Source organism: Syngnathus scovelli, chromosome 20, assembly GCF_024217435.2.
Source record: "Syngnathus scovelli strain Florida chromosome 20, RoL_Ssco_1.2, whole genome shotgun sequence".
NCBI lineage: Eukaryota > Metazoa > Chordata > Actinopteri > Syngnathiformes > Syngnathidae > Syngnathus > Syngnathus scovelli.
The window spans coordinates 8356851-8380180 of NC_090866.1; the positions used below are offsets into that span (position 1 = coordinate 8356851).

Here is a 23330-nt window from a genome sequence, read left to right on the forward strand (position 1 = left end):
CAGTTCTATCGTCTCAACTCACTCGGGAAAAATGAGAAGCAAAATCAAATAAATCAAAGACAAATTATGGAGTCCAGGTTGAGAATAACACAACACAAAGCGAAAAGCAGCTGTTTGCCACACTCATTGTATTCTTGGGGTTAATTTACACATCTTAAACTAGATCACTGAGACCAATTGCCGTTATTGTACACTCATTTATAAACGGATTAAAGATTCTTGATGTCGTCTCAAAAGTAGCAGAAACGTGCTGGGGAAAAAAAAAAAAAAGATCTTAAGGAGTTCTAACAGTACAACTCTTCATCTGACATGAAAGTGATCTTCAAATCTTTCCGAAGAAAAATCGGACTTAATTATTTCCTATTTTAATTTCCTCTGGGCAATTGTAATCCTGATGTGTCTTGTAAAAAGAGTAAATTATTGTTCACATTGATGCTTTGGGAGTAATTAACGTAATTGTAGAAAAAAGATACAGAGTGTAATTTGCTCTTCACATTAAGGTTGCAAAGCATGCGTCAGAGTTTTAAACAGGATGCAGTATAAATACGATAGACCTTTGGGGACCTCGACAAGTTCAATTGACTGATGGTAATAAATGTGTCAAGCGGAAAGACTGATTAACTCATTTGCAGTCTGACATTTGTATATTTGTGATGGATAAGCTTTGTTAGTCATCAGACTATTCTCGATTCATCATTTTAGCCAACTGGCTAAATATCATTGTGTCATCTCCTTATATAGCAACGATGCATTTTAAATAGCCACTCCAAAATAATATATATGATACTTTGTCTTAATATAGACAAATGCGTCTTTGTCATTTTCCCTGATCATCTTCTTTCCAGGCAAAATAGAATAGAAGTAAAAATTGATATACTATAAGTATTAAATATTGTATATCAGGTGAGAATGAAATAAATGCTTGCCATAATAACCACTGTATCAGCAGTGATATAATAAAATTAATAATAACTAATAATATTAATAATAATAATAATGACAATAATAATAATGATAATAATAATTAGAATGAATGCATACTAGGTAGATTGGACTGAACAAAAGCAACAAAGATTTGCACCCTAAAAAATATCTCAAATAAATATAATAATAAAAATATATAATATAAAAATATCATTGTCTCCTAACTTTTTGGACCACATAGTTGTTTCTTGAGTGACTAAACAGCAAATGGGCTTGTCAGATTTAGCACAAGTGCCAAATCAGAAGTGATAAATATGTGAGGGAAATGGATTTCAGATGTTGTTCGACCATGTGTATGCACATCTAATATGCACATCTGTTGAAGCGTATTGATATTTTTACAAGCTGGGTTTAACCAGCCCGGCCTCTGAGATTTTGAGCCTCACCACATGAAACATGCCAGGCTACTCGGGACCGCCTGCAGTATTAGTGTCAATATCTTTTCAGTATGTCCTCCAAGTCGGCGTATGAACCGAACCATACTGTTAAAGGCAAAATCTTCATTGGAATCCAATTTAAGTTACCTTGAATTTCTGCCTTGTTTACTACCCGGTAGTGTAATTGAGAACAGTTTCTCATCTACAATGTCTACCTGGAGGCGTATTTGGGCTCAAGGACTCTTCATGTGCTTTTATAAACATTATTGTTGCTCCAGTATGTCGGTCTCATTGTGCCTGCCATCGGTCTCGTTCTGCCCCAGCACAATAACATTAACTATAGAAGGATCAATATTCTGTACTGCGGATTCCCAGAGGACATGAACTCTACGTTGTTGACACAATCGCATGTGGATGTATACCACAAGGACACGTACATAACTGGCCATTTCTTTCGATTGTCCACCTGATGATCCCTGATTCTTTACAATAAAAATGCTTGAATCGGCACAACTAAAAAAAGAATATAAGAAATTATTTTTCTTCATAAGAAATTGCACTGTACGGATCTACTGAATTCTTCACATTTCATTTCCAGGCAAATTTAATTTCTGTTACTGTAATTACGTTGGAGTGGTAGTACCAAGGCTCAGAGCTATTGAGAAAGAGACGACGTTCGGAGACATGTCCTAAGTAAAACAGGATGTTATTTAAGCAAGCCATTAAATAATTGCCTCCCTCAGGTACCCACGCTGCTTTTTAATCATATCCCTCTTAAAACAGCTCCATCCATTCTGTGAGTCCTAAAAAGAAAGAAGGAAAGAAAAAAAACGAAAGAAGGACCAATGTGAGTGTAGTGTCTTGTCGAAGTTGAAAGAGCACCAGAAAATTAAACAGAATTGTTCAAAATCTTTATTTCGTCAAGTTGAACTATGCTCACACAGCACCAACAAAATATGACTCATTTTTTCGCCAATTGTTTTTAGTTCGGACAATTAGACATTTCGGTTCTGGTAACTTGATGACCTTCTGGCAAGACTGAAAGACACATTTGTGTAATCCTGTATCCTGGAGTTCTCTTCACTTGACCAAAGGTCAAAAGACAAGACAGGACTTTATGAGGTTAGAAAAAAGTGGAATTTCTTTCTATTTACTTGGCTGTGGGGTTAGAGATCTTGCCCATGAAAAGTATGCTGCGGGTAGAATCCTCCACGATCAAGACCAAGAAGGGTCTATCCATTTTAATCATCATAGGCATACTCATTGGCATAACCTCCAGAGTGGTGACGGCTACTGCCTCAGTTCCTGTTTCGTCAACATTCAGAACAGCCTCGTGGGATGCCTGGGGAAGAAACGGTCAGTTAACAGTTATTTTCAACTAAACATCACCGTGTTATTTGAATTCTACCTTCGATAGCTTAAGCGGGGTATCAGAAATGCCGGAGAAATCTGCGGTGTCTTGAAAAGCAGAAGTTATTCCCATTTCTTTCAATACGGTGTCCATTGAGGCTTTAGAAGAAACGGAAAATTTGGGCAGGAATACGTTCACAGATCTGAAACATATCAACAATAGGTTATATCGATGATTTACTCCTTGCAAACTCAAAATTTGGATCAATTAGTTTTCATTCTTACTGTCTATAAATAGAATCATGCCAGTGCTTAATGTAATCCTTGTTGATGAAGCCCTCCACATCCTTCATCTTTCCCTCATGGGGCAGCACGATCATCATGGAGGTGTTGCTCTTGTATGGCAGCATGAGGATGGTGGTGCCATTGGCGTCGTCTTCATACATGTCGTAGCGACCCATCCTCGTCATCATGTCCACTTCCACTTTGGTTGTCTCGTCCACTTGGAAGTCAGCCTTCCGTGTGAATGATTTGTTGAAGGTTTTATCCCACTCTCCTGTAAGCAGAGATTCAAGTTTTTAAAGATTCCATGCTTTGTCGTTTCAGTCTCGTACCTTTGAAGTAGACAGTGTTGACCAGCATCATCGCTAGGGCTTCGTCCAAATCCTTCACATGGTCTTTAATCACGTTATGGGTTTGGTTGGCTATGTAAGCGTTGATTGCAGCCGCGGCCTCTTCTGATTTGGCAAAGTCAACCTTGAGGACCTCAGCGGAGTAGAATTCCTTGGCGGTTTTCATGAAGGTGTCATGGGGATTGAAGTTGTCGTCGATTGCCACCGCATTGGTGACATCCAGGTGCTGGTTCTCTTGAGTGTGGCCGAGCATATGGAAAAGATGCTTGTATGCTTGGTTGATCTTGTCCTGCTCTTGGCCACTGTAGCCCAGGGTGGAAAACAGCTGTTTGTGGGTTTCACCTTTTGCCCCTGTGGACAATAAGGACAGGGCGGTGGAGATGCCCATTGGAGAGAAGAAAATGTTCTCCGTAGCGGCCATTTTGGCTCTTAGGGTTTTGTAAAAGGCAAAGCCAAAATCGGCATTGGGAGAGGACAACTCGTGGCAAGTCATGTCTTCTCCGTGGTGGTGGTGGTGGTGGTCGTGGTGGTGGTCGTGGTGGTGGGGGGCAGCCAGGCAAGTAGCCAGCAGCAGTGCCGCGAGAGAGCAGATTGCAAAGAAACCATGCATCTTTACAGCCTGTCCAGAACAATAAAAAAAAAAAACATATCATTATTATATACAAGATCTACAACATATTTCCTCTCCTTCAAATGATCAGGATTGTTATGCAGCTTCTGCACACCTTGCTGATTATCGGATTATTTGAATCATGTATGGTGCACTACGGATTGCTGACCCCTGATCTAAAGTGTTACATCCAAAACATTGGGCTTTTGTAATTTTAGTTGAAGGGGAAAAATGGAAAAGTAAAGGTAGGACAGTGATAATCAAAAGGTTTCATTCAGAGTACAATTCACCCAGAGTCTTGAGATTAGTTCACTGCATTATATTATGTGACAAAAGTATTTCTTACCTTTAAACGTCCACTTTGCTGCGGACAGAACATCTAAATTTTCTCCATTATATACCCCTCCTCTGATAGTCACATAAGTTAAAGATTTACCAGCAGACCTGCCTCTGTCCTAGCAAAGAGATACGTTATCTGTCTGGACCATCCTCGCTGATGTAACACAACTAAGATATGCAAAAAAGGGCTGAAAAGTCTTTTTAGAAACAGATGCCTGGATGCTGTGGTGATATTTTACTTTTACACAATCTACATTGTGCTGTTGTATCACTTTCATATGTATTACAGTCGTACCTCGACTTACGAACCTAATTGGTTCCGAGGTCGGGTTTGTAAGTAGAAACGTTTGTAAGTCGAAGCACAGTTATCCATAGGAATCAATGTAAAAGTAATTAATCCGTGCCGGACTATCCCAAAAGCCACAATTTGTGTACAGAAAACCAAAACAAAAGTTTTATTTTTGTTTTTTCAAACCTTTATAATAAAAAATTAATTTTACCACGTGCATGTAGTTTTTAGAAAAAAAACACAAGCAGAAGGCAGACATGCAAACTTTCCATTGGAAGTCTTGAGCTGACGGAATAGTTATCTTACTCTCAAATAGCTGCGGCGTTCAACTTTACACGTTTGATTTTTAGGTCCAAACTACCCAAAGGTCAGCAAGTCAATTTGTTTTTGTTTACTGTTTCGCTAAATATGTGAAAATGATAAAGGATTTCATTGTCTGGTATCTCTGATAGGGTATAAACAGTTTACGGCTTGGGATTTTATTGCAACCAATATAACATAGGCAGAGTGGATTTAGCAATTTTACTGAATTGCAGTAGTTTTTTGTATCAAGCAAAATAATATGCCACATTAATATCATACACAAAAAAGGACACCATGTAAAACGAGCTTTTTAGTGCTATTGTCGCCTCCCACCTTTTTATTTTAATTGAATATTTAGTAATCAATATAGCTTGCGTTTGGTATGGTTAGTAAACGATAAAATGTTGCAACCACGGCAATTTAATTCAACCTCCTTGTGAAAACAGCAATCAGTGTGTTAATGACTTCGCCCTACACTGACAGTCTGACTCACCAACGGCGAGAGCAGTAATTATTGCCGACTTAAAATCTACCCTGCGTCATTCATCACGCCATGAAAGAAGAGAATGCAAGTGGAACAGGGCGGAACAAGAGTGTTTCATGCGATGGGATCGATATACTGTACTGCATGGCCTCTCCAGAGGTCGTGACCTCTGTATTGTTGACACATTCAATTGCATGTGGTACATGTTACATACATGTACGGTGCACAATGAGCAATTTCTTTCAATTGCCCATACTTGAGTTTGTGTATAGATATATAAATATAGATATATATATAATATATAGGTTTAATTTCTGTTACCTAATTACAGGGAGTAGGAGCAGAGACATTTCGAAGAAAATAAAGACACAAACAGAGCCATTAGGAGAGTTACGTTACAAGACATCCAATAAGTAAGAAATGTATGCTATTTAAACACGCTAATAAATAATTACATCTCTCGGGCATCCGCTGTGCTTTTTAATCAACATTCCCTCAAAACAGCTTCTTTTATGCCCCAGGAAGAAGGAACATGGGAGAGGAGAAAAATAAATGCTGCTTTAAAATTGAAAATAATGAAAACACTCATCCTGCCTCAAGAGTCCTCAAGGAGCTGCAGATTAGCTTTGAGAGTGGCATTCCGTCAAGATCAGTTGCATCACTCACATGAGTCGTACCTGAGGACAATTTGAACTTCTAAGATGCTGCAAGATGGAGGTTGTGACTGATTTATGTGTAATTTGAATGGAAATTATATAAAAATGTAAACATACTGCAAAGAGGTAGCACTTCATGCTATTTTATTTACTCCCCCTTATGACAACAAAATATTTTACAATAAAGTATATTGATACATTTTCATTCAACTGAAATATGAATATTATATTTTTGCAGATTCACCTAAGGCTTTTTCTGTCTGCTTTCAAATTGGGGGACATGGAGCTGAGATTCGAACCAGACATGCTAACCACTACTTCATCGTGCTGCTAGCCTTCATCAGATGTGAATAAACAATTCCTATAAATCCAGAATACAGGTTAATTTTACAATTAGGCTCCAGCCCAGCAATGGATGTGAAGACCAAATTAGATCCCTAAAGGAACATCTCAAAACTTTCTAGGCACGGCGTGAATGTTAAACCTTCCATAAAAGACATGGAGTGACTATTTTTCTTCACAGATCTTGACCTCATTCTTCTAGTTGATTTCAGAGGAGACAGGCCAACCTCCGGTTTTTGTGAAGTGTTGCTCTCTTTGCTCTGTGAGTGGGTGGTGCTGAAAGTCTATTGATCTTTCGGGATGAGCTTTTGACCCATGGGCTGAATTTCAAGCAAACAGCGGCAGTCTGCTTTTTTAGTTTCGTAGAAAAAAAAAAAAAAGTGTGTGTGTGCAAATTCAGATCCCCTTTTAAATAGTCAACATGGATTTTGAACACTTATGTAATGTTGCTTCACGTAGAGTAGCTTGAGTACAGCTGCTGATGGACAAAAACATACTTAGTAGTTGTTGAACTGGTGCACTTTAGTCTTTTTAATGCCCCATTTGTTCTACCGCTGCACTAATTGTCTTACTAATGAGGACAAAGAGCATCCTGGTCCATGGACAATTCAGCAAACTAGTAGAAAATAGAATGAATGCTTCAATGGCTCCGTACTTTAGTTATATACGTCGCTATTTATAAAAGTACTGAAACATTCTGGGTCAATTACCTTTTTAAATCATAAATAGGCTATATGATAATAGAGCTTGATAATTGATCATATGGTCTCTTATGATGGGAGGGAGCAGCTGGAGCATGAAATATCAAAGTGCTCATTAGGTATGATTAGATTAATCTCATCGTGTCAATGCAGTTCATAATTAGTCAACAGGTAAATTGGGATTTTAATCAGACGTTATTCGTGATGGTGTAGTGCCATCGTGTGGTAAAACTGGGAACAACAAGTCCAGGAATAATGAGCATATATATCAAGCATCTCAGCCATTAAAAATCAAACTAGAACGGGCAATTAAGAGTCTTGAGTTTAACTAACATGCGTGTTTGTGGGATGTGATGTTGAACATATGTTAGCAGTGAGATGACCAAATGGAGTCATTAAATGTTGTCTTGAGGGAAATTGTGTGACACAGATACAGGAGAGTCATCCCTAGATACAAATGCCTAATTCGGCCCGTGGTACATTTTAATAAAAGTGTACCGCCGGGTAATTCAAAGGCTCATTTGAGGCACGACGAGGCAGCCGGAGAACAGGATCCACAGCAACAGGAGCAGTTCCACCTCTAATGGGCTTATATCATGAGCGAGAGCAGAAAATTGAAGAAAGAATCCTTCCTTGCTGTTGGAAAAAAGCACACACAAAAACGTGTACCTGATATGGGAGCTTTCAAAGCATTTTTTTTTTCAATATCAGGTTTCCAATCTGAGGTTTGTCCTTCTTTCCTTCACTGTAATCCATCTCATCATTCTTCTCACTCCCTCCGAAGAGTCGACGACGCCAGGAAGTCGGAGATGTGCAGATGATCTGCTTTTTCTCCATCCAGGATCATTTCTGGTACTATTTCCTCGTCAACTCTTGACATGTCTTTCCTGTCCTGAGTGTGTGGTAGAAAAACATCTTTGCTCAGGTCCGTGATGTAGCTGTTGTCATCTAACTCCTTTGAGTCCAGTGATGACAAGCTATAAATCCCTTCCTCAGAGCTCATGGAGAAATGACCCTCATCAACTTGTGTTTTGCTGCAGCCATGATCCTCGGAGCCTTTCTCCAGCCATGATCGGATCTCCTGACTGATGCCTTCAGCGGACTCGGAGGCTGTAAGGTCAATCAGACCTTCTTTGCTATTTGTGAGGTTGCCTGCAGTGGGCGTTTTGCAATGTACATCCGTGACATGATGGCCTCTTTCTTGGAAGGGTTACCACATGGGCTTCCTGGACACCTTTTTGGTTCCAAAATTCCTGCTCTCCAGACATTCAAACAAACCTTGAGCTGATGGAACCTTGATCCTGCTTACTCGATTGATCCAAAATGTATCTCTGAGGAATGTCATCCTCAATATGTGAAGTTTGATTATGCAATTGTAGGAATAATTTTAAAATGTTATGCAACACTGGTAATCATAACCTATATGGACAAAATAATTGGGACACTGGGTCTTTACCCTGAAAACGTCTAGGGGGGGGGGGGGGTTCAGTTTATTTTTTAAATTTAAAAAATCTGATTCATTATTTTCTCACAAAGATTGGCAAAAAGCATGTAAAATGGGCTTTTGGCGCCCTCCAGTGGATGATTTTTGCCGTCTTCAAGTTAGTGTTAAATTTGAGGTGTCCTGTTTGGGTAGCAGTCCTTGCACTATTAAAAGTAGTGTTAACTCGTGAGTGAACGATTTGTTCAAAAGACCAAATCTTTTCAGTGAACGAGAGTAAATGAATTACTTCCTAAAGTAATTGGTTCTTTTTTCCAGTTCATATGACTTCAACCAGTAGGTGTCGGTAATGCACATTGAAGCTGGTGCCACCTCGCTATAAAACAAAACGAAGAAGAAAATGACGTAACTTCCTGTTCACGAACGGGTCGTGAATTGCATTTCCTGTTTACTAACCGAACGGATCTGTGACTGCACGAGTCAGTGAGTGAGTGATTTGCATTTCCAGTTCATCGTGAGAGCGGATCAACTGCTTTCCTTCCCCTGCATCAACGGATCAGTCAGTGAACGTGTTGCGTCTCCTGGCGTAAACTATGTAAGCCAGAATGTAGATTTACGATTTGCCAATGAAAGAAAGAACCACTCACTGAAACACCACTTCTTTCATGCACGTTTTCTCCAAGCTAACGGCTAACTTTAGGATGCGCCGTTATGCAACAGCAAGGAGATGATGCTTCTCTTTGGGTAATCTTTATTTTATAAAACTTACAGTAGTTTTTAAATAACGTGTATACATATACACGCCTAAATATTATCAAATATATCTACTGAGATGTCACATTAGCTTGCTGGTTTGAAATGAACTTTTTTTTATTATTTTAATAAACATTTATGTTAAAACTTGTCTGGTGTTTTATTCCTTGTTTTTATTTTTTTTGGGCATGAAAACAAAAATCTGACATTGTGTTGTTGTCCCCCAAAATAAAAAGCAAGTAGTCAAATACACATTGACACGTACAAAAAAAAATGCATGAAGTTATTAGGTACACCTGAAAATGGCGACGTACCTAATGGAGTGTCCGTGTGACGTCACAGATAAACCAGCCAATCAGGAGGTGGGAGTGAGGGCGGGTGTGTCACTTCACTGAAGCTTTAGCCATGATTTTTCCATAATGAAGTGGCCTGTTATTAGGTACACTTGAAAATGGCGGTGTACCTAATGAAGTGAACGTATGACGTCACAGATCAACCAGCCAATCAGGAGGTGGGGGTGAGGGCGGGTGTGGCACTTTTCACTTTCAGTTAAGCTTTGGCCATGATTTTTCCCTAATGAAGTGGCCTGTTATTAGGTACACTTGAAAATGGCGGTGTACCTAATGGAGTGTCTGTATGACGTCACAGATCAAACAGCCAATCAGAAAGTGGGGGTGAGGGCGGGTGGGGCACTTTTCACTTAAACCAGGGGTGTTGACCTCCAGTCCTCAAGGGGCCGCGTTCCAATATGTTTTCCAAGTGACCCTCGTTAAGCGCACCTGCGTGAAAAGTTTTAGCTTCTTTCAGGTTCAAAAGTGGCTAAAAGTTTTCACGCACCTGCACTTAACGAGGGAATCACACGGACACTCCATTAGGTACACCGCCATTTTCAAGTGTACCTAATAACAGGCCACTTTATTAGGGAAATATCATGGTCAAAGGTCACGTGTCAAGCTCCAGTCCTCGAGGGGCCGCGTTCCAACATGTTTTACAAGTTACCCTCGTTAAGTGCAGGTGCGTGAAAAGTTTTAGCCACTTTTACATTCAAAAGGAGCTAAAAGTTTTCACGCACCTGCACTTAACGAGGGAATCACACGGACACTCCATTAGGTACACCGCCATTTTCAAGTGTACCTAATAACAGGCCACTTTATTAGGGAAATATCATGGTCAAAGGTCACAGGTGTCAAGCTCTAGTCCTCTGGGCCGCGTTCCAATATGTTTTCCAAGTTACCCTCGTTAAGTGCAGGTGCGTGAAAACTTTTAGCCACTTTTGAACCTGAAAGAAGCTAAAACTTTTCACGCAGGTGCGCTTAACGAGGGGAATGTTGGAAAACATGTTGGAATGCGGCCCCGAGGACTGACCTTTGACCGTGATATTTCCTTAATAAAGTGGCCTGTTAAATGAAAATGGCGGTGTACCTATAAGTTTCAGCTGTTTTGGTTTTGTTTCTTTAGGTTTGTTTAAAAGTTAATAATCCAATAGTATTAACTATCTCACAAAGATTGTCAAAACCCATGTAAAGTATACTTTTGGCGCCATCTAGTGGAATCATTGTGTTGTCATGTTCAATTAAAAAAAAAAAAAAAGACTAATCAGGCTTTGACTTAATCGCTATTTGTGTATAGTGCTAGTAAGGCTTTTGGTAAAAAAAAAATATATGATGTATATGATTATTTTAGTTAAAAAAGTATATAATCAGTCTGTCTGTGTGTGTCTGTCAGCCAAAACAACACGCTTTTTTTTTCATTTATTTAAAAAAAAAATACAAAAAAAAATCACAAAGCCAAGAAAATGTTGTACACTTATGCACATCTTTTAGCCACTGGGGAAAATAATGATTTGGTCAACACAGGGGTGGGCAAACTTTAATGCTCAAGGGACACCTTTTATTTTTTGAAGACTTGAACTAGTTGCCAAGTCATTTGTCAATAAACTAAAGGGAGAAAATGTGTGTGTTAGATTATCAATGAAGACATAATATGAATACAATAAATGAGCATACTTCACCCACCCCCAGTTTCCAGTCCAAGCAATCAGTCACTATTCAAATTTGACCAGTAACCCCCAAATAGCCGCTGCAATTTGTGTGTGCATTCTATAACAGATTATTTTTTTGTTTCTGGCATTTCAAAAAATATGCAAGATAAGTCAGCTCAACTGGACGGAGCTTTGATTTGACATTGTGTGTGCTAAATTAATTTGCATACAGTCCTTCATCAATGTACAAAATGAACTACGTGGCATCTTAGCGCATTTGGCATACTCAAGTTTGTGTCCATTTTTACTAACTTAGTAAATCAAGCCTATTGTAGTGCTGTTCAAACTGTAAGGCAGGAGTTTGGATTCAGCACGTTTCCTTTTTTTTTTCAGGGAAACACACAGTTGAAGATTTTTTTTTAACAAGCACATTCACCGAGCATGAAAACGTTCTGAATGGGATTTTAGCAGGCCAATGTACCTGAATGTGCAGTCAGCAAGCAAATAGGATTCAGTCTATCCTGCTGCTCAACACACAAAAAGGCCAACTAGTTGCTAAGTGAGAGCTAAAGACCACCAGGAGCTCAAAAAGGTGCAATACAAAACCATCCAAAAAGTAGCCAGTAAGTCTTTGGATTTCTCATCCTGATTGGACATTATGTTCACACCAAAAACCTGGGTCCATTAAACATTTTCAAGTCCGTTCTGAGTATTGGTTCGTAGGTCTGGCACCTATAAGGCAGACAAAAAAAAAAAAAAGCATATCGAGCATATTGAACTTCATGCTGTGTCTTCCTCCATCACTCGATGAATGCCATTTGCCGAGACCCCCAGGGCAAGCTGGGGGACGCAGCTTAAGTCCCTGGCGCTGCCGTGTCGCGACTGGATGTCCAGCAAGTGGGCGGAACCATGCCGTGACAGGCCGTCTAGGCGATTGGCGCTCAAGTGTCTCGTTTGGGACGGGTCGTCGAGGTGGGGCATGCTGCCGTAAGGGGCGCGGTCGTCGGACGATCGGAAGCCGGAGGCCGTGTATCTGGTGGATGTGAAGAAAGTATGGAAAGTTGTTATCTTATAAAAAAATAAATGCTCAGCTAAATGCAGTTTGGTGGAAAGCTTACCCGCCGTCTCGGGAGCGGCGCAGGCTACCATGGTAGCTGCTCAACTTGGAGCGGCCGCTACAGAGCGAGCCCGCCCGGCTGGTGCTGCCGCTGGGGGGCTCGTCCAGCATGGCCAGGTGGGTGGAGGACGCATGCGTGGACGTGCCCTGTGTGGACGTGCCACGCGACTTCCTGGCGACGGGCGCCTGGCAGTCCCTCAGGAGCAATCGGGTGAAGTCGGGCTCTCGCGGTATCTGCCGGCTGTCAACCATGGCGCTGCATGAGGGGTCCAGAGAGGAGAGGGGGCGAGGGGAGGGGTGAGGCGCAGGGAGGTAGGGAGGGACAGTGGAAAGGTGGGCAAATGAGGGGTGAGGTAGGAGAAGAGAGACGGGTGAGTGGACGAGTTGCTGGGAGACGGGGGTATGGACAAGGACCTACTTTAACAATAAAATGCCTCAAAAAACACAAGAAAATTGAAAGACGAGACCAACACATCACACAACCTGACACACACACACACACTCACAATCAACACGCTTATGTAACTAACCCTTTGTGTTTGTTTTTTTTAAATCAAGTATTTTGATTTTATTTTTTTTAATTAAATTTTTGATTTGATTATTTTAGTGTGATTTATTTTTTTGCTGTGATGTTACAATAAAAAAAAAGAGAATGTAAAGTTTTACAAAGCATAATTGCTTCCGTGTAGTACTGCTCGTTTCTATTATGGTGGTCTGAAGAGGTGGATTAAGTCAAGTACGTTCCTACTTAAGGTCCAAATTGTGCAGCCTGTCACTACACGACATCGACTGCCTATCCGATTTTTAGAAGCCTGATTCTAATCTGTTGATATCTGATATTCTAAAGAACAATTACGTAACTTGAACCAGACGGTGTAAATCCTGCCAAAAACACACACATCCTTTGTGATGATGAGTGTGAAAGGTGTGTGTGGGTGTTAGCGCTAGGAAGTCTACATTGCAGTGTTGACGTACTCTTTGCGTCTCTTGCCATGGAAGAAGCTGACCCACTCGAAGCAGGTCTTCTTGCTGCCCACCCAGAACACGGACGGGATCCCCACGATCAGCATCATCACGTACTTGATCAGGAAGAGGGACAGGTCAGGATGACTGCTCTGCTCCAACTGTGGACAACGTTCATAAAATATTTTAAAAAATTAAATATATTAAATACTTTATGTAATATTTCTTTCACAATTACTTTGTACATCTATAACAAGACTGCCTGAATTTTATTTCAATATTATTTACTGCAATTATTATTTAGATTAGAATTATCATTAATACATTTAAAATTTCCTTTTTCTCTTGTCACACACACACACGGTTGAAATGAAAATACAAAAAATGGACTAAGCAGAGAGGCCAGGATAATACATTGTCCCATTTCAAAATATGTGTGTGTGTGCGTATGTGACATCACACAAGAGATGCCATCAGAAATCTTGGCCTGGAGCCAAGTTTATATAAAAGATAAATATAGAAAGAAGCTGAGAGTCTAACTCTGTGTGTCATTTTCACGAAGACGATGAACTGGGGGTTGGGCGTGCGCAACTGTAATGATGTTAGCCGACTTGAACCCGTACACAAACTCTGGATTAAAGTGCTGCTCTTTTTCAACTACAGTAAATTCCCAGATTACACATCAGATTAGCATCTAGTCCACTGCCATCTACTCTGTGAGCCCTCTTTTATGGTCACCTGGTAAGGACAGGGGATGTGGTAGTCACGACACTTCTCCTGGACCCATGTCGTCTCCCAGACTGTCCGATGGCTGTTCTCGTAGAGGTAGCAGGCCAGAACGGTCAGCAGAGGCGCCAGGTAGAGCACAGAGAACACGCCGATCCGAATCATAAACTTGACCAGCTTCTCCTGGTTCTCCTTCTCCAGGGGGATCTCCATGCGGACGCGGTTCAGAGCTGCGATTCCGGCGAGCAGCAGCGCCACGCCCACCTGACAGATGAAGGGACAGCTCTTTGTCAGTTCTTTGTTAACACGACGACATTTGCTCATCATTGCGAGGTTTCCTCACCACCACGTCCACTCCCAGTGGAGCCAGCAAGAACCAGCGCAGCGCCGGCAAGTTGTAGAGACCCACGAAGCAAACGCCGCTAACACCGTCTCCTTCAATCTTGTTCATGGCGAGCAGGCTGACGGTGAGCACGCCGGGGATGCCCCAAGCGCAGGCGTGGAAGAGGAGCGCCTTCTTCTCAATGGCCTCGCTGCCCCACTTGGGAACGGCGGCCAGGAACCAAGTGATGGTGAGGATGACCCACCAGACGCTGCCGGCCATGGTGAAGAAGTACAGCACCATGAAGAGAAGTGTGCAGGCCTGCAAAATGCAATGATGAGTTCCAGTTTTCCGTTTGGTGCAAACACGACTGTTGCGGGCGTGCTCACCTTATTATGAGATCCTTGAGTCACAGTGGAAGCCCGAAACCTCCCAGGAATGGCCGCGTTGCATGCCACCTTGTCCTCCAACAGGAAACCAAGGAAGAACATGAGGGACACCATCATGTAGCACACGGCGTAGAAGATAATGGGCCGCTCCGGGTAGCGGAAGCGAGACACGTCGATGAGGAAAGTCAGGAAGGTGAAGAGGGTGGCCGAGAGGCAAACGATGGACACCACGCCGATGAAGTAGCGGGCGAAGGTCAGCTCCGTGCGAGTGAAGTACATGTTGGGGCAAGGAGGCGAGCAGTCGCGGACCCCCATGAAGGTATAGCCGAGCTCCGGGTCTATTTTGAGCTCTCGGGGGCACCAGAATCCATAGTCTCTCTGGACGGGGATGGTGGGCTCGGTCGTCTCTGCGCTGGACAGGAGGTCGACGGGACGGGGGTAGGGATCGTCGCAGTCTGGAAACCTGGCAGGTGACAAGACGATGGATAGGACGGCAACATCACAATTTTATTCAATTGCAATCGATTATTTTTGTCACCAACCTCTTGCAGTCCATCTCCTCAGGCCAGCCGACACCAAACATGTCCATGAGTTTGTAGCAATCGCTTTTGGCCTGCAGACACAGGCGACGGCAGGGGAGGGTCATGCGGCCGTACTCGGTGCACACGGGTACGTAGAGGGCGCACAGAAACATCCTGAGCTCGGGAGAGCATTGCAAGTTGACCATAGGATGGAAAGGCTGCAGGGGAGGAGAGAGGAGGAGGGGGGGTTACAAAAGATACAGGAAGTGTGTTTTAAGTGTTTATGAAATGTGGGCCAAAGTGGCACAAAGGGGGCAACGGAGCATGTCGTCTGACAGTTGAAGTTGATGAGTGTGTAAAAACAACACTGGGCCTGTCTCAATAATCCTCCATACCCCCCCCCCCCGCCCTGCACCCTGAGCATCCGTCTTCCTTCTCGCCAACCTCCAGAGGGGGAAGCCGAGCTCGACATCCCCCCACGCACAATTCCGTAGTGCTGCTGACAGGGCCTTTGTGTATCTAGGAGGACCATGCTGTGACTGACTGACACAATGAGGAACTCTGTGTACACACAAGTAAAAGTAACAAGGGAAGTACAGTACTGTGCTTTAATTACATGATCACACTCACTTACCCATCATCCCAAATTAGGACTGGGATGAGACTAATAACCATTAGTGCGTTGTTCAATTTGCTCAAAGCGTGGAATTGATCGTCCATCAACCGCATCTTGCAGTTGATTTTGTTTCTATTAGTTTGCAAAAAACAAGTACAAATAAAGTCGTTAATCCAGAACTAGTTCTACGACGCTTTTAGGTGAACCATAATGTCAAAAGGGTTCCAGACAACACCCAAATCCTGAACCCTCCCACCCCCAAATGCAAAGCTAGTATGACAGACAGTGGCAGGCAGGGAGAGAGGGGGAGGAAAGACAAGGGGGGGGATTTATTTGTATTTGCTCGAGGGGAGGCTATTAAGGGAGGAGCTGTGACTGTGCCCAAAAACAAATGAAACATTTAGCCACTTAGACACTTTTTTTGACCCTGATGAACTGAAACCCAATTACAAGGGGTGTTTTTATAATTCAATGAAAATAAATGCCCAAACTTGAATTGACCAATCTACCCCAGATGGCGCTAAAACGAGATTGTTTGGAAATATGTTCCTGCCCTAATTCCATTTCCGAAATCGACTCATGGTTATCGAGTTGGACTGCAGTCTGCCACCCGCGTTTATGTAAAAGGATTAGAATAATTCCAGGTTTTGCATTTTAATCTTTCTGATGGTTTTGATTACTGCAGGCGACTAACATAAGTCAAATGAGGCAACATTTATAACGCCGCCATGGTTAAACACACAAGATCTGATGATGTGGCATAAAAAAAAAAAAAAAGCCTTCCTGTTCACCATCCTTCTCTATTTTTAACCCCCTTCACTATTCAAAGTTCCACAGCTCCCCTCCTCCACCTCTTCACTACGCCGACAGGCATTTCATTACAAGAGCCGACAGCCACCGAGCAAGCCGAAGCTGCTGCTAGATGAGACATATGGCCCGTAGAGCCCGAGCGACTACTATCATCAATCCATTCAAGAGAAGCCTGGGGGGATTGAATGTTAATGGCTACACTGGAAACAGCTGGCCAACCACTGGGCCAATTATCAAAACATGGAAGAAGCAAGCACCATGTCGACTTGCATAGGTGATGGCATACTAACTATGAAAGTAGCGGACGTGCTGAAGTTTATCCCAGCAGTCTTTGGGTAGTAGGCAGGGGGCGGGACTAGAATCGAACCCTGCACCTCGGAACTGTGAGGCGGACGTGCTAATCAGTGCGTCAGTGGAACATACACGTTTTTGCTGACGGTGATTTAAAAGTATTTGTTTAGCCGCACAATCCGACACACATTCACCTAACTCAAAGACAATCAGGCCTTCCTTGCATAATCCAGATTACAGATGGACAGACAGAAGAGAAGCAAAAGCCTAACTGTTATGGTGAGGATTGAAATTGTGATTCATTTCAAATTTCATTTTGTGGCTGAATATAAGGTACAATGATTCCGTTTCTGCTTTTTTTTTTTCTAAGTGAAACTAACTGAAAAGAACCAGCCTTGACCTTGGATTCACCCCTGAGCCGTTTGCTGCTTATGCTGCGAATATGATTAAGATCAGAGTTCTATCAATTATTAATACTGCCTAATCCTATAAAGTGCATTCAAATGTGATAGCATATGTTTTTGTTAACGCTAAAGCAATTTGTTTTGAATGGCAGCAACTGTGACTGATGGTCATGGCGGCCGAATGGTCTGTGCTGATCTGATCTTTTACACACAAAAAAAAATCTATGCCTCCCATCACCCCGTTGTCCCTCATCTGCTGCCATTCCATTCTTCAAATTTCAAACCTTAGCGTCATGGCAACGACTGATGCATCACTGGTGTGTGGGGTGGGGAAGCAAGGTTCGAGGAGGTCAGGGTGCGGGGCGGAGGGGACCACCTCCCGGGAGGCAAGAAAGCCTCCAGTCTCTTTGTTAATAGCACAATTGGGACAGTTTCCTGGGCAACGGGTGAGCCCTTCGTAGGGGGAGGGGAAGGACAAAAGAGATGGCGGGGGGGTGGCGGGTGAGAGAGCAGAGGGATGGGTCGACTAAGTCGGGCCGTGTCATTCAGGGCTAAGAAAGAGTTTGAAAACCCTGCCACAGTGTGTAAAGTGGCGCCTCGCTCTCTGGATGAGCCTTCTCATTCAGTCAGCAGCCAATAAACACGCTGTCGGACATTAAATAAAACAAGAGAGTCTTTTAAAGCCTAGGTCACGCTGCCTTGGATTTACCAGACCTTTTTCTATGCCAGTGTTTAGCAACGATACGTCTTTACTAGCAAGGCGCATCGGTGCTTTTCCTTCACAAACCTGTTCGCACAGCGTGGGTGGAGTATCTGTTCAAAACCGGACTATTCCGTACAACACTTGTAACATGACACAAGTCTGGCTGGACCTGCTGTAAACCTGAGTACGGAGGTCAACTTTCAATGAAAGGGACATGGGTTTAAATGTGACCGAGCAGTTTCAAAACAGTCTTTGTGTCGCTGTACACTAGTTTGTGGAGTGCACAACACAAAATAATTATTTTTCATTGGCTCTACATCAGGGGTGTCAAACTACCGTAATTGCCGGACTATAAGCCGCGACATTTTTCCAAAATTTTGGACCCTGCGGCTTATAGTCAGGTGCGGCTTATATTAGATTTTTTTCGTGATTTTTGTGATGACTTGATCACTTTTACTCTTAACACTATTATATACAGTAAAAGCTACAAAACAAACTGACAAATAACTCGTTTTCAAATCAGACGAATAAAAACTGGTCAAATATAAAAAATATATATATATTATTAAAAGTGAAGACAATTTGCAATTCTAGTAATGACACACGAATTTGATGCACAATTTGTCTTCGCGGGCCACATAAAATGATGTGGCGGGCCGTATCTGGCCCCCGGGCCTTGAGTTTGACACCAGTGCTCTACATGGAAACAAGACTCGGCTTGGGCTTCATATCAATCATGTCGAGTGACCTTCTGGAAGCTTGTGTATCAGGGAAAAAAAATGAAGCGCTTATTATCATCCAGCAACGAGTTGGGAGCTTATTGTAAAGTAAGGCCATCTGTTCTGGATGCCCAGGACACTTCAGTGATTGGCTGCGATGAAGCCACGCTGGTCCGTATTCATTCTTCTCCAAAGGAGGGAGTTTTTTTTTTTTTTTTTTTACATGCCAGTCAAATCCGCCACGCTCCCACTTATCTTCGGTACAGTATAATTGCGGCCCAGAAATAACCAATTCCCAGCCCTGGGGGCGCCGCCCCACTTTTGCTGTGAGGTCATTCTCCGGTCAACGGTGAGAGGGTTGGAGCTAGGAATACCAAAAATGAAAAATCCTGAACACAACACAAATTTGTGAAAAACAATTCCGGGGGTTTCCCTAAGCAATTCTAGAATGTCTAAAGATCTACATGTCATGAACCTAAAGAATAAAATACGCCAGCCAAGACGCCCGGAAATGGTCCAGCAGCACAATACTTAAATGGGTCTACAAAAAAGTACGACAGGCGTTGGTTCCGGTCCAACTCCCGCTTTCTTCACGGTGCACGGCATTCATCATCATTGTCTTGACTATTCAAGGAACTTAATTCCTTTTAAAATCATCTGTCAATTCTCATTTGCCTGCCTTGAACATCTTAAAGGCTTTGAATTCTCCCATGAACTGGATCTAGGGCGAGTTAGCCACTAAACAAGAGCTGAACGGGGCAACGGTCCTCGTGATTTGGAACCCGTTTAGTCTCTGTGGGGTTTATTTTCTGGACTCAACCAGCATTATTAGCCTCTAAAAGAGACTTAATTGTGGATCCATGACCAATCAAAGTGAACACCGTCAAAAGCAGACGTGCTCTCGCTGTTCACGGTACTACCACACACTGCGATCGGTACTCGAATCAACGACATGTTTATTTTCTTGAAGAGATGCGATTTGAAAAATAATAATAATAATCCAGACAACAAAATAAAAGAGATTATCCTTATTTTCAGTGGTGAGGGCAGATAAAAGCACAACGTGCCCGAGAGCCACGCGAACCGTGTTCCAGTTACATAACTCTGGATTTTATTTTTCCGTCCTGGCTTGGACAATACAGCCAGAGCGAGGTGGAGCGGGCGCACAGATGGCCGGCGACATTTCAACACCACTGCTGCGATGTGCTGGCACAGGGTCAAGGGGTGACATTAGGAAAGGAAAGCAAGCCTAAGGGATCAAAATGCTCGGAATAGAAATAAACAGAGGTGACACCGGGACGGTGCTGTCATTGTTTGGGGTCATGAGTTGCTCTTCCAGCAGGATCAGCCAACAGTATATAAATATGGGATTTATTTAATGAGGGAATGCATCTGCTCCTTGATTGTGGTATGGCTGTGAAATGTACGGATTATCTCGAGGATAAAGAAAAACAATAAATTGTGGATTTTCCATCTCTAATCCATTGATGGAAAAAAAAAAAACTGAAAGCAAGCACATATTGTATGTTAGGACCCAGTGAAACAGCAAACGGCTTAAGATGGCGTTCAAAATGTCGCTTGATTTTAAGATGGTTCACAAGGAACATGCTTTAAATGTACCGTCAACTATTTTAGGGACTACATACGTTTAATAATGCACTGTTTCCGCTGGCCTTGGGGGCTGATATTAAGTATTAATTTTCTTATTGTTTTTGTAATCACTCCAGGCTCCAGAAGAAAGTAGGCTATCGTTTTGATACCGTGTTAAAGGCAACAAGCCTCGATGAAGACCATATCTACCTTCACCACCACTTTTAGTATTTTGGTCTAAATATGAGGATTATATATTTGCCATTATTTTATACTTCACAAAAGGTCATTTTATTTTGAAAAGAAAAATTTGCTTTGCTTTTAATTCAATTTATCTAAAAAATAACAATTCTTTCATATGATGGATAAAAGAAATCTTACTGTTAATTACTCATCAACATCCCTTTATGAGAATGTCATAATTTTGTAGCTTAATCGCCGCTATCCGCACTAGCTAGTCAGCCGAAACTCGTTGCTAGCTAGCTTGAGTGGCGTAAGTAGCACCGAGCTTGCTTCAATGGGACTCGGCAGCGAGGATGAATACGTTCCGTGCATAGGTGACAAGCACGTTGCACCATCTGCATTTGAATTGTTGGAAAAACTTTCAAAAATGTGAATTTTACTTTTGCTTTTCAATGTGTTTACATGACATAAAATGTAAATTTTGAGTCAGAAACTGAGATGCAAACCTGCTTATTTTGAGTAATTAACAACTAGTCCATGTCAACTCAGCTTTTATATATTTTTTAATAATTATAAATTTTGAAAAAATAGTGCAGCCTAGAAAATTGAATGTATGTATTAATATAAAATTGATGTATGTAATAAAAAATGTGTTTACGCCTGTTTGAGGCTGAAACACAAAACTAATTTAACAAATAAATAAATTTTTTTAATCGCTAAATGTAATATAAAGATTTTTACATAAATAGTGAACATTATCAGTTTTGCAAATTAGCTTTATCAACAAATTTAGTATTATTTTTCATTGATCTTTCCTGTTCATAGGAGGGATTCCGCAAAAAATAATTCAACTATTTTCACAAAACTAACAATAAAGATTGACATTTGTTCGGAGTGAAGGGATTTAAAAAAAATATATCCATTAACATCTCATTGAAAATGATTAAATTTAAACCCATAAGGGGTGGTCCTGTATTTGTATGTCATTGATAAAAATGTCACCTCCCGCATATGCTTGAATTTTGTTGTACAATTCCATTTTTAAAATACTTTAGCGTACCTCCATGGCAAGAGCGGCCGTTTGCTGGTCGTAGTGGTTGAGCACATTGGGCATGAAGGTGGTGTTGTAGGGTAACCCCTGGCACATACGCAGCGTGATGGGCTCACAGGTAAACAGGCTGTGGCTCCCCGCCGCCGCGTCCATGGGAATGGCGACGCACACCGTCAACATGGACACCGACAGCACCCATAGAAGACCCATGACCGGTCTGCTGTAGCAGAGAAGCTCAGATGACAGCTGAGGAAGAGGCACAATCTCAGGAGCGTCCGTTTAAACTATTCCTTCTCTCCAGATCACCAGTGAGGGTCCGGCAGTGTGGTCAGCCATGGTTCAAGTCTGCACCCACTGTGGTTGAGTCACAGCCAACGCCATCAGCTCCTTTTAAGATGCTGTGCTCTCACCAAGTGACTCATGCGACTCTTCCTCCTCCAACCAGCATGGATAGAATGGAAAAATGTCGCTGATGACTTATAATGGTAATCTGAGGAGGAATGCACAAAAGATAAATGATCATTTTTACGATACAACAAATACAACCAATGACGTAAATTGCTGCACGTTAGCAATACACACCCATAACAATGCTACTTACATTTAGTGCCTCAATGCTCATTTTATACAAACAGATGGAGGTGTTTAAAGGGAAAATGCTTATATTCTTAATAAATACAAAATGCACCTGCCTGTGCATCAATAAAAATTTTACTACAATGATAAATGACAACGCCGATGACGTGAGGGCGTAAACGTTTGCTAACAAGTTCGTCATCACGCTGCTCGTCCTCCGTCCACAATTAGTGACTCAAAACATCAGTTTATGTCAAAACTGTGATGCAAACAAAACAACTTTAAAAAAATCCGGATAGTATTTAGGGTTAACCTTTTGTAGCCACCTCCATGCGGGTGCTGGGCAATTTAATGAATTCACCGCAGTCACTGTAAATCACTGGCAGGTGTACGCGAGATTCAAATCACATTCGAACGGTTGAAGCTTACCAGGACATTGGAATAAAAAGTCATATGTAACGTTCTCGCCGTTCCTCGAGTCGGCAACAATGTGCGAGTGTCCCTCAACGCGGAGCTTCCTCCTTTCGGCCCCTGATCACACGACTGTCCTCACCCCCACCGCTGTGCACCCCTCTCCTCCTCATCCGTGCCGTTGCCTGGCGTCATTAAATGTCTAACAACACAACTTCCGGTCATAACCGAGGAAATAAAAGTATCAAGCGGACTCAAGGGATGCGTTGGAAATTATTATCTGTCGATATTCAGGTGTTATAATAAAATTATATCAAGTAAAATATAATGTGAACGACTAAAGAACGTACAAAAGAGTTTCAAAATCAAAAATTAGCTAAATTACTTTGGCAGGAAATGGATAGCGTTTCCGCTTTGGAACAGTGTGTCTGCCAACTTGACACAGCCGCGTCTCTTTCTTCCCAGCAGGTTTTCTGTCCTTTTTGCGCGCGACCGCCCAATCGGGCACGAGCACGAATAATAATAATAATAATTTTAATAATAAGAAGAAGAAGAAGAAGAAGAAGAAGAACAAGAAGAACAATAATAATAATAATATTAATAATAATAATAATAATAAAATCTTAAAAACGGACTACCTATCGTTAAATAACAGGTAAAGAGTATTACACTTAACTCAATGAGCATTTATTTAGA

At 41.9% G+C, this 23330-nt stretch overlaps 2 protein-coding genes across 2 annotated transcripts; both read right to left on the reverse strand.

Annotated features, from left to right (window-relative positions):
* Positions 1 to 2250: 2250 nt before the first annotated feature.
* Positions 2251 to 4364, reverse strand: LOC125990145 (alpha-1-antitrypsin homolog). The gene is made up of 5 exons (XM_049756927.2): positions 4300 to 4364; positions 3326 to 3962; positions 2997 to 3267; positions 2770 to 2914; positions 2251 to 2703 (listed from the first exon to the last, which is right to left on the reverse strand). The coding sequence occupies exons 1-5, from the start codon at positions 4330 to 4332 to the stop codon at positions 2512 to 2514; spliced, it is 1278 nt and encodes a 425-aa protein (XP_049612884.1). The 5' UTR covers positions 4333 to 4364; the 3' UTR covers positions 2251 to 2511.
* Positions 4365 to 11124: 6760 nt separating this feature from the next.
* On the reverse strand, positions 11125 to 22817 carry fzd3a (frizzled class receptor 3a). The gene is made up of 9 exons (XM_049756888.2): positions 22653 to 22817; positions 21657 to 22137; positions 15302 to 15498; positions 14760 to 15222; positions 14392 to 14691; positions 14061 to 14312; positions 13335 to 13483; positions 12361 to 12615; positions 11125 to 12275 (listed from the first exon to the last, which is right to left on the reverse strand). The coding sequence occupies exons 2-9, from the start codon at positions 21855 to 21857 to the stop codon at positions 12023 to 12025; spliced, it is 2070 nt and encodes a 689-aa protein (XP_049612845.1). The 5' UTR covers positions 21858 to 22137; positions 22653 to 22817; the 3' UTR covers positions 11125 to 12022.
* Between the last annotated feature and the right edge of the window lie 513 nt (positions 22818 to 23330).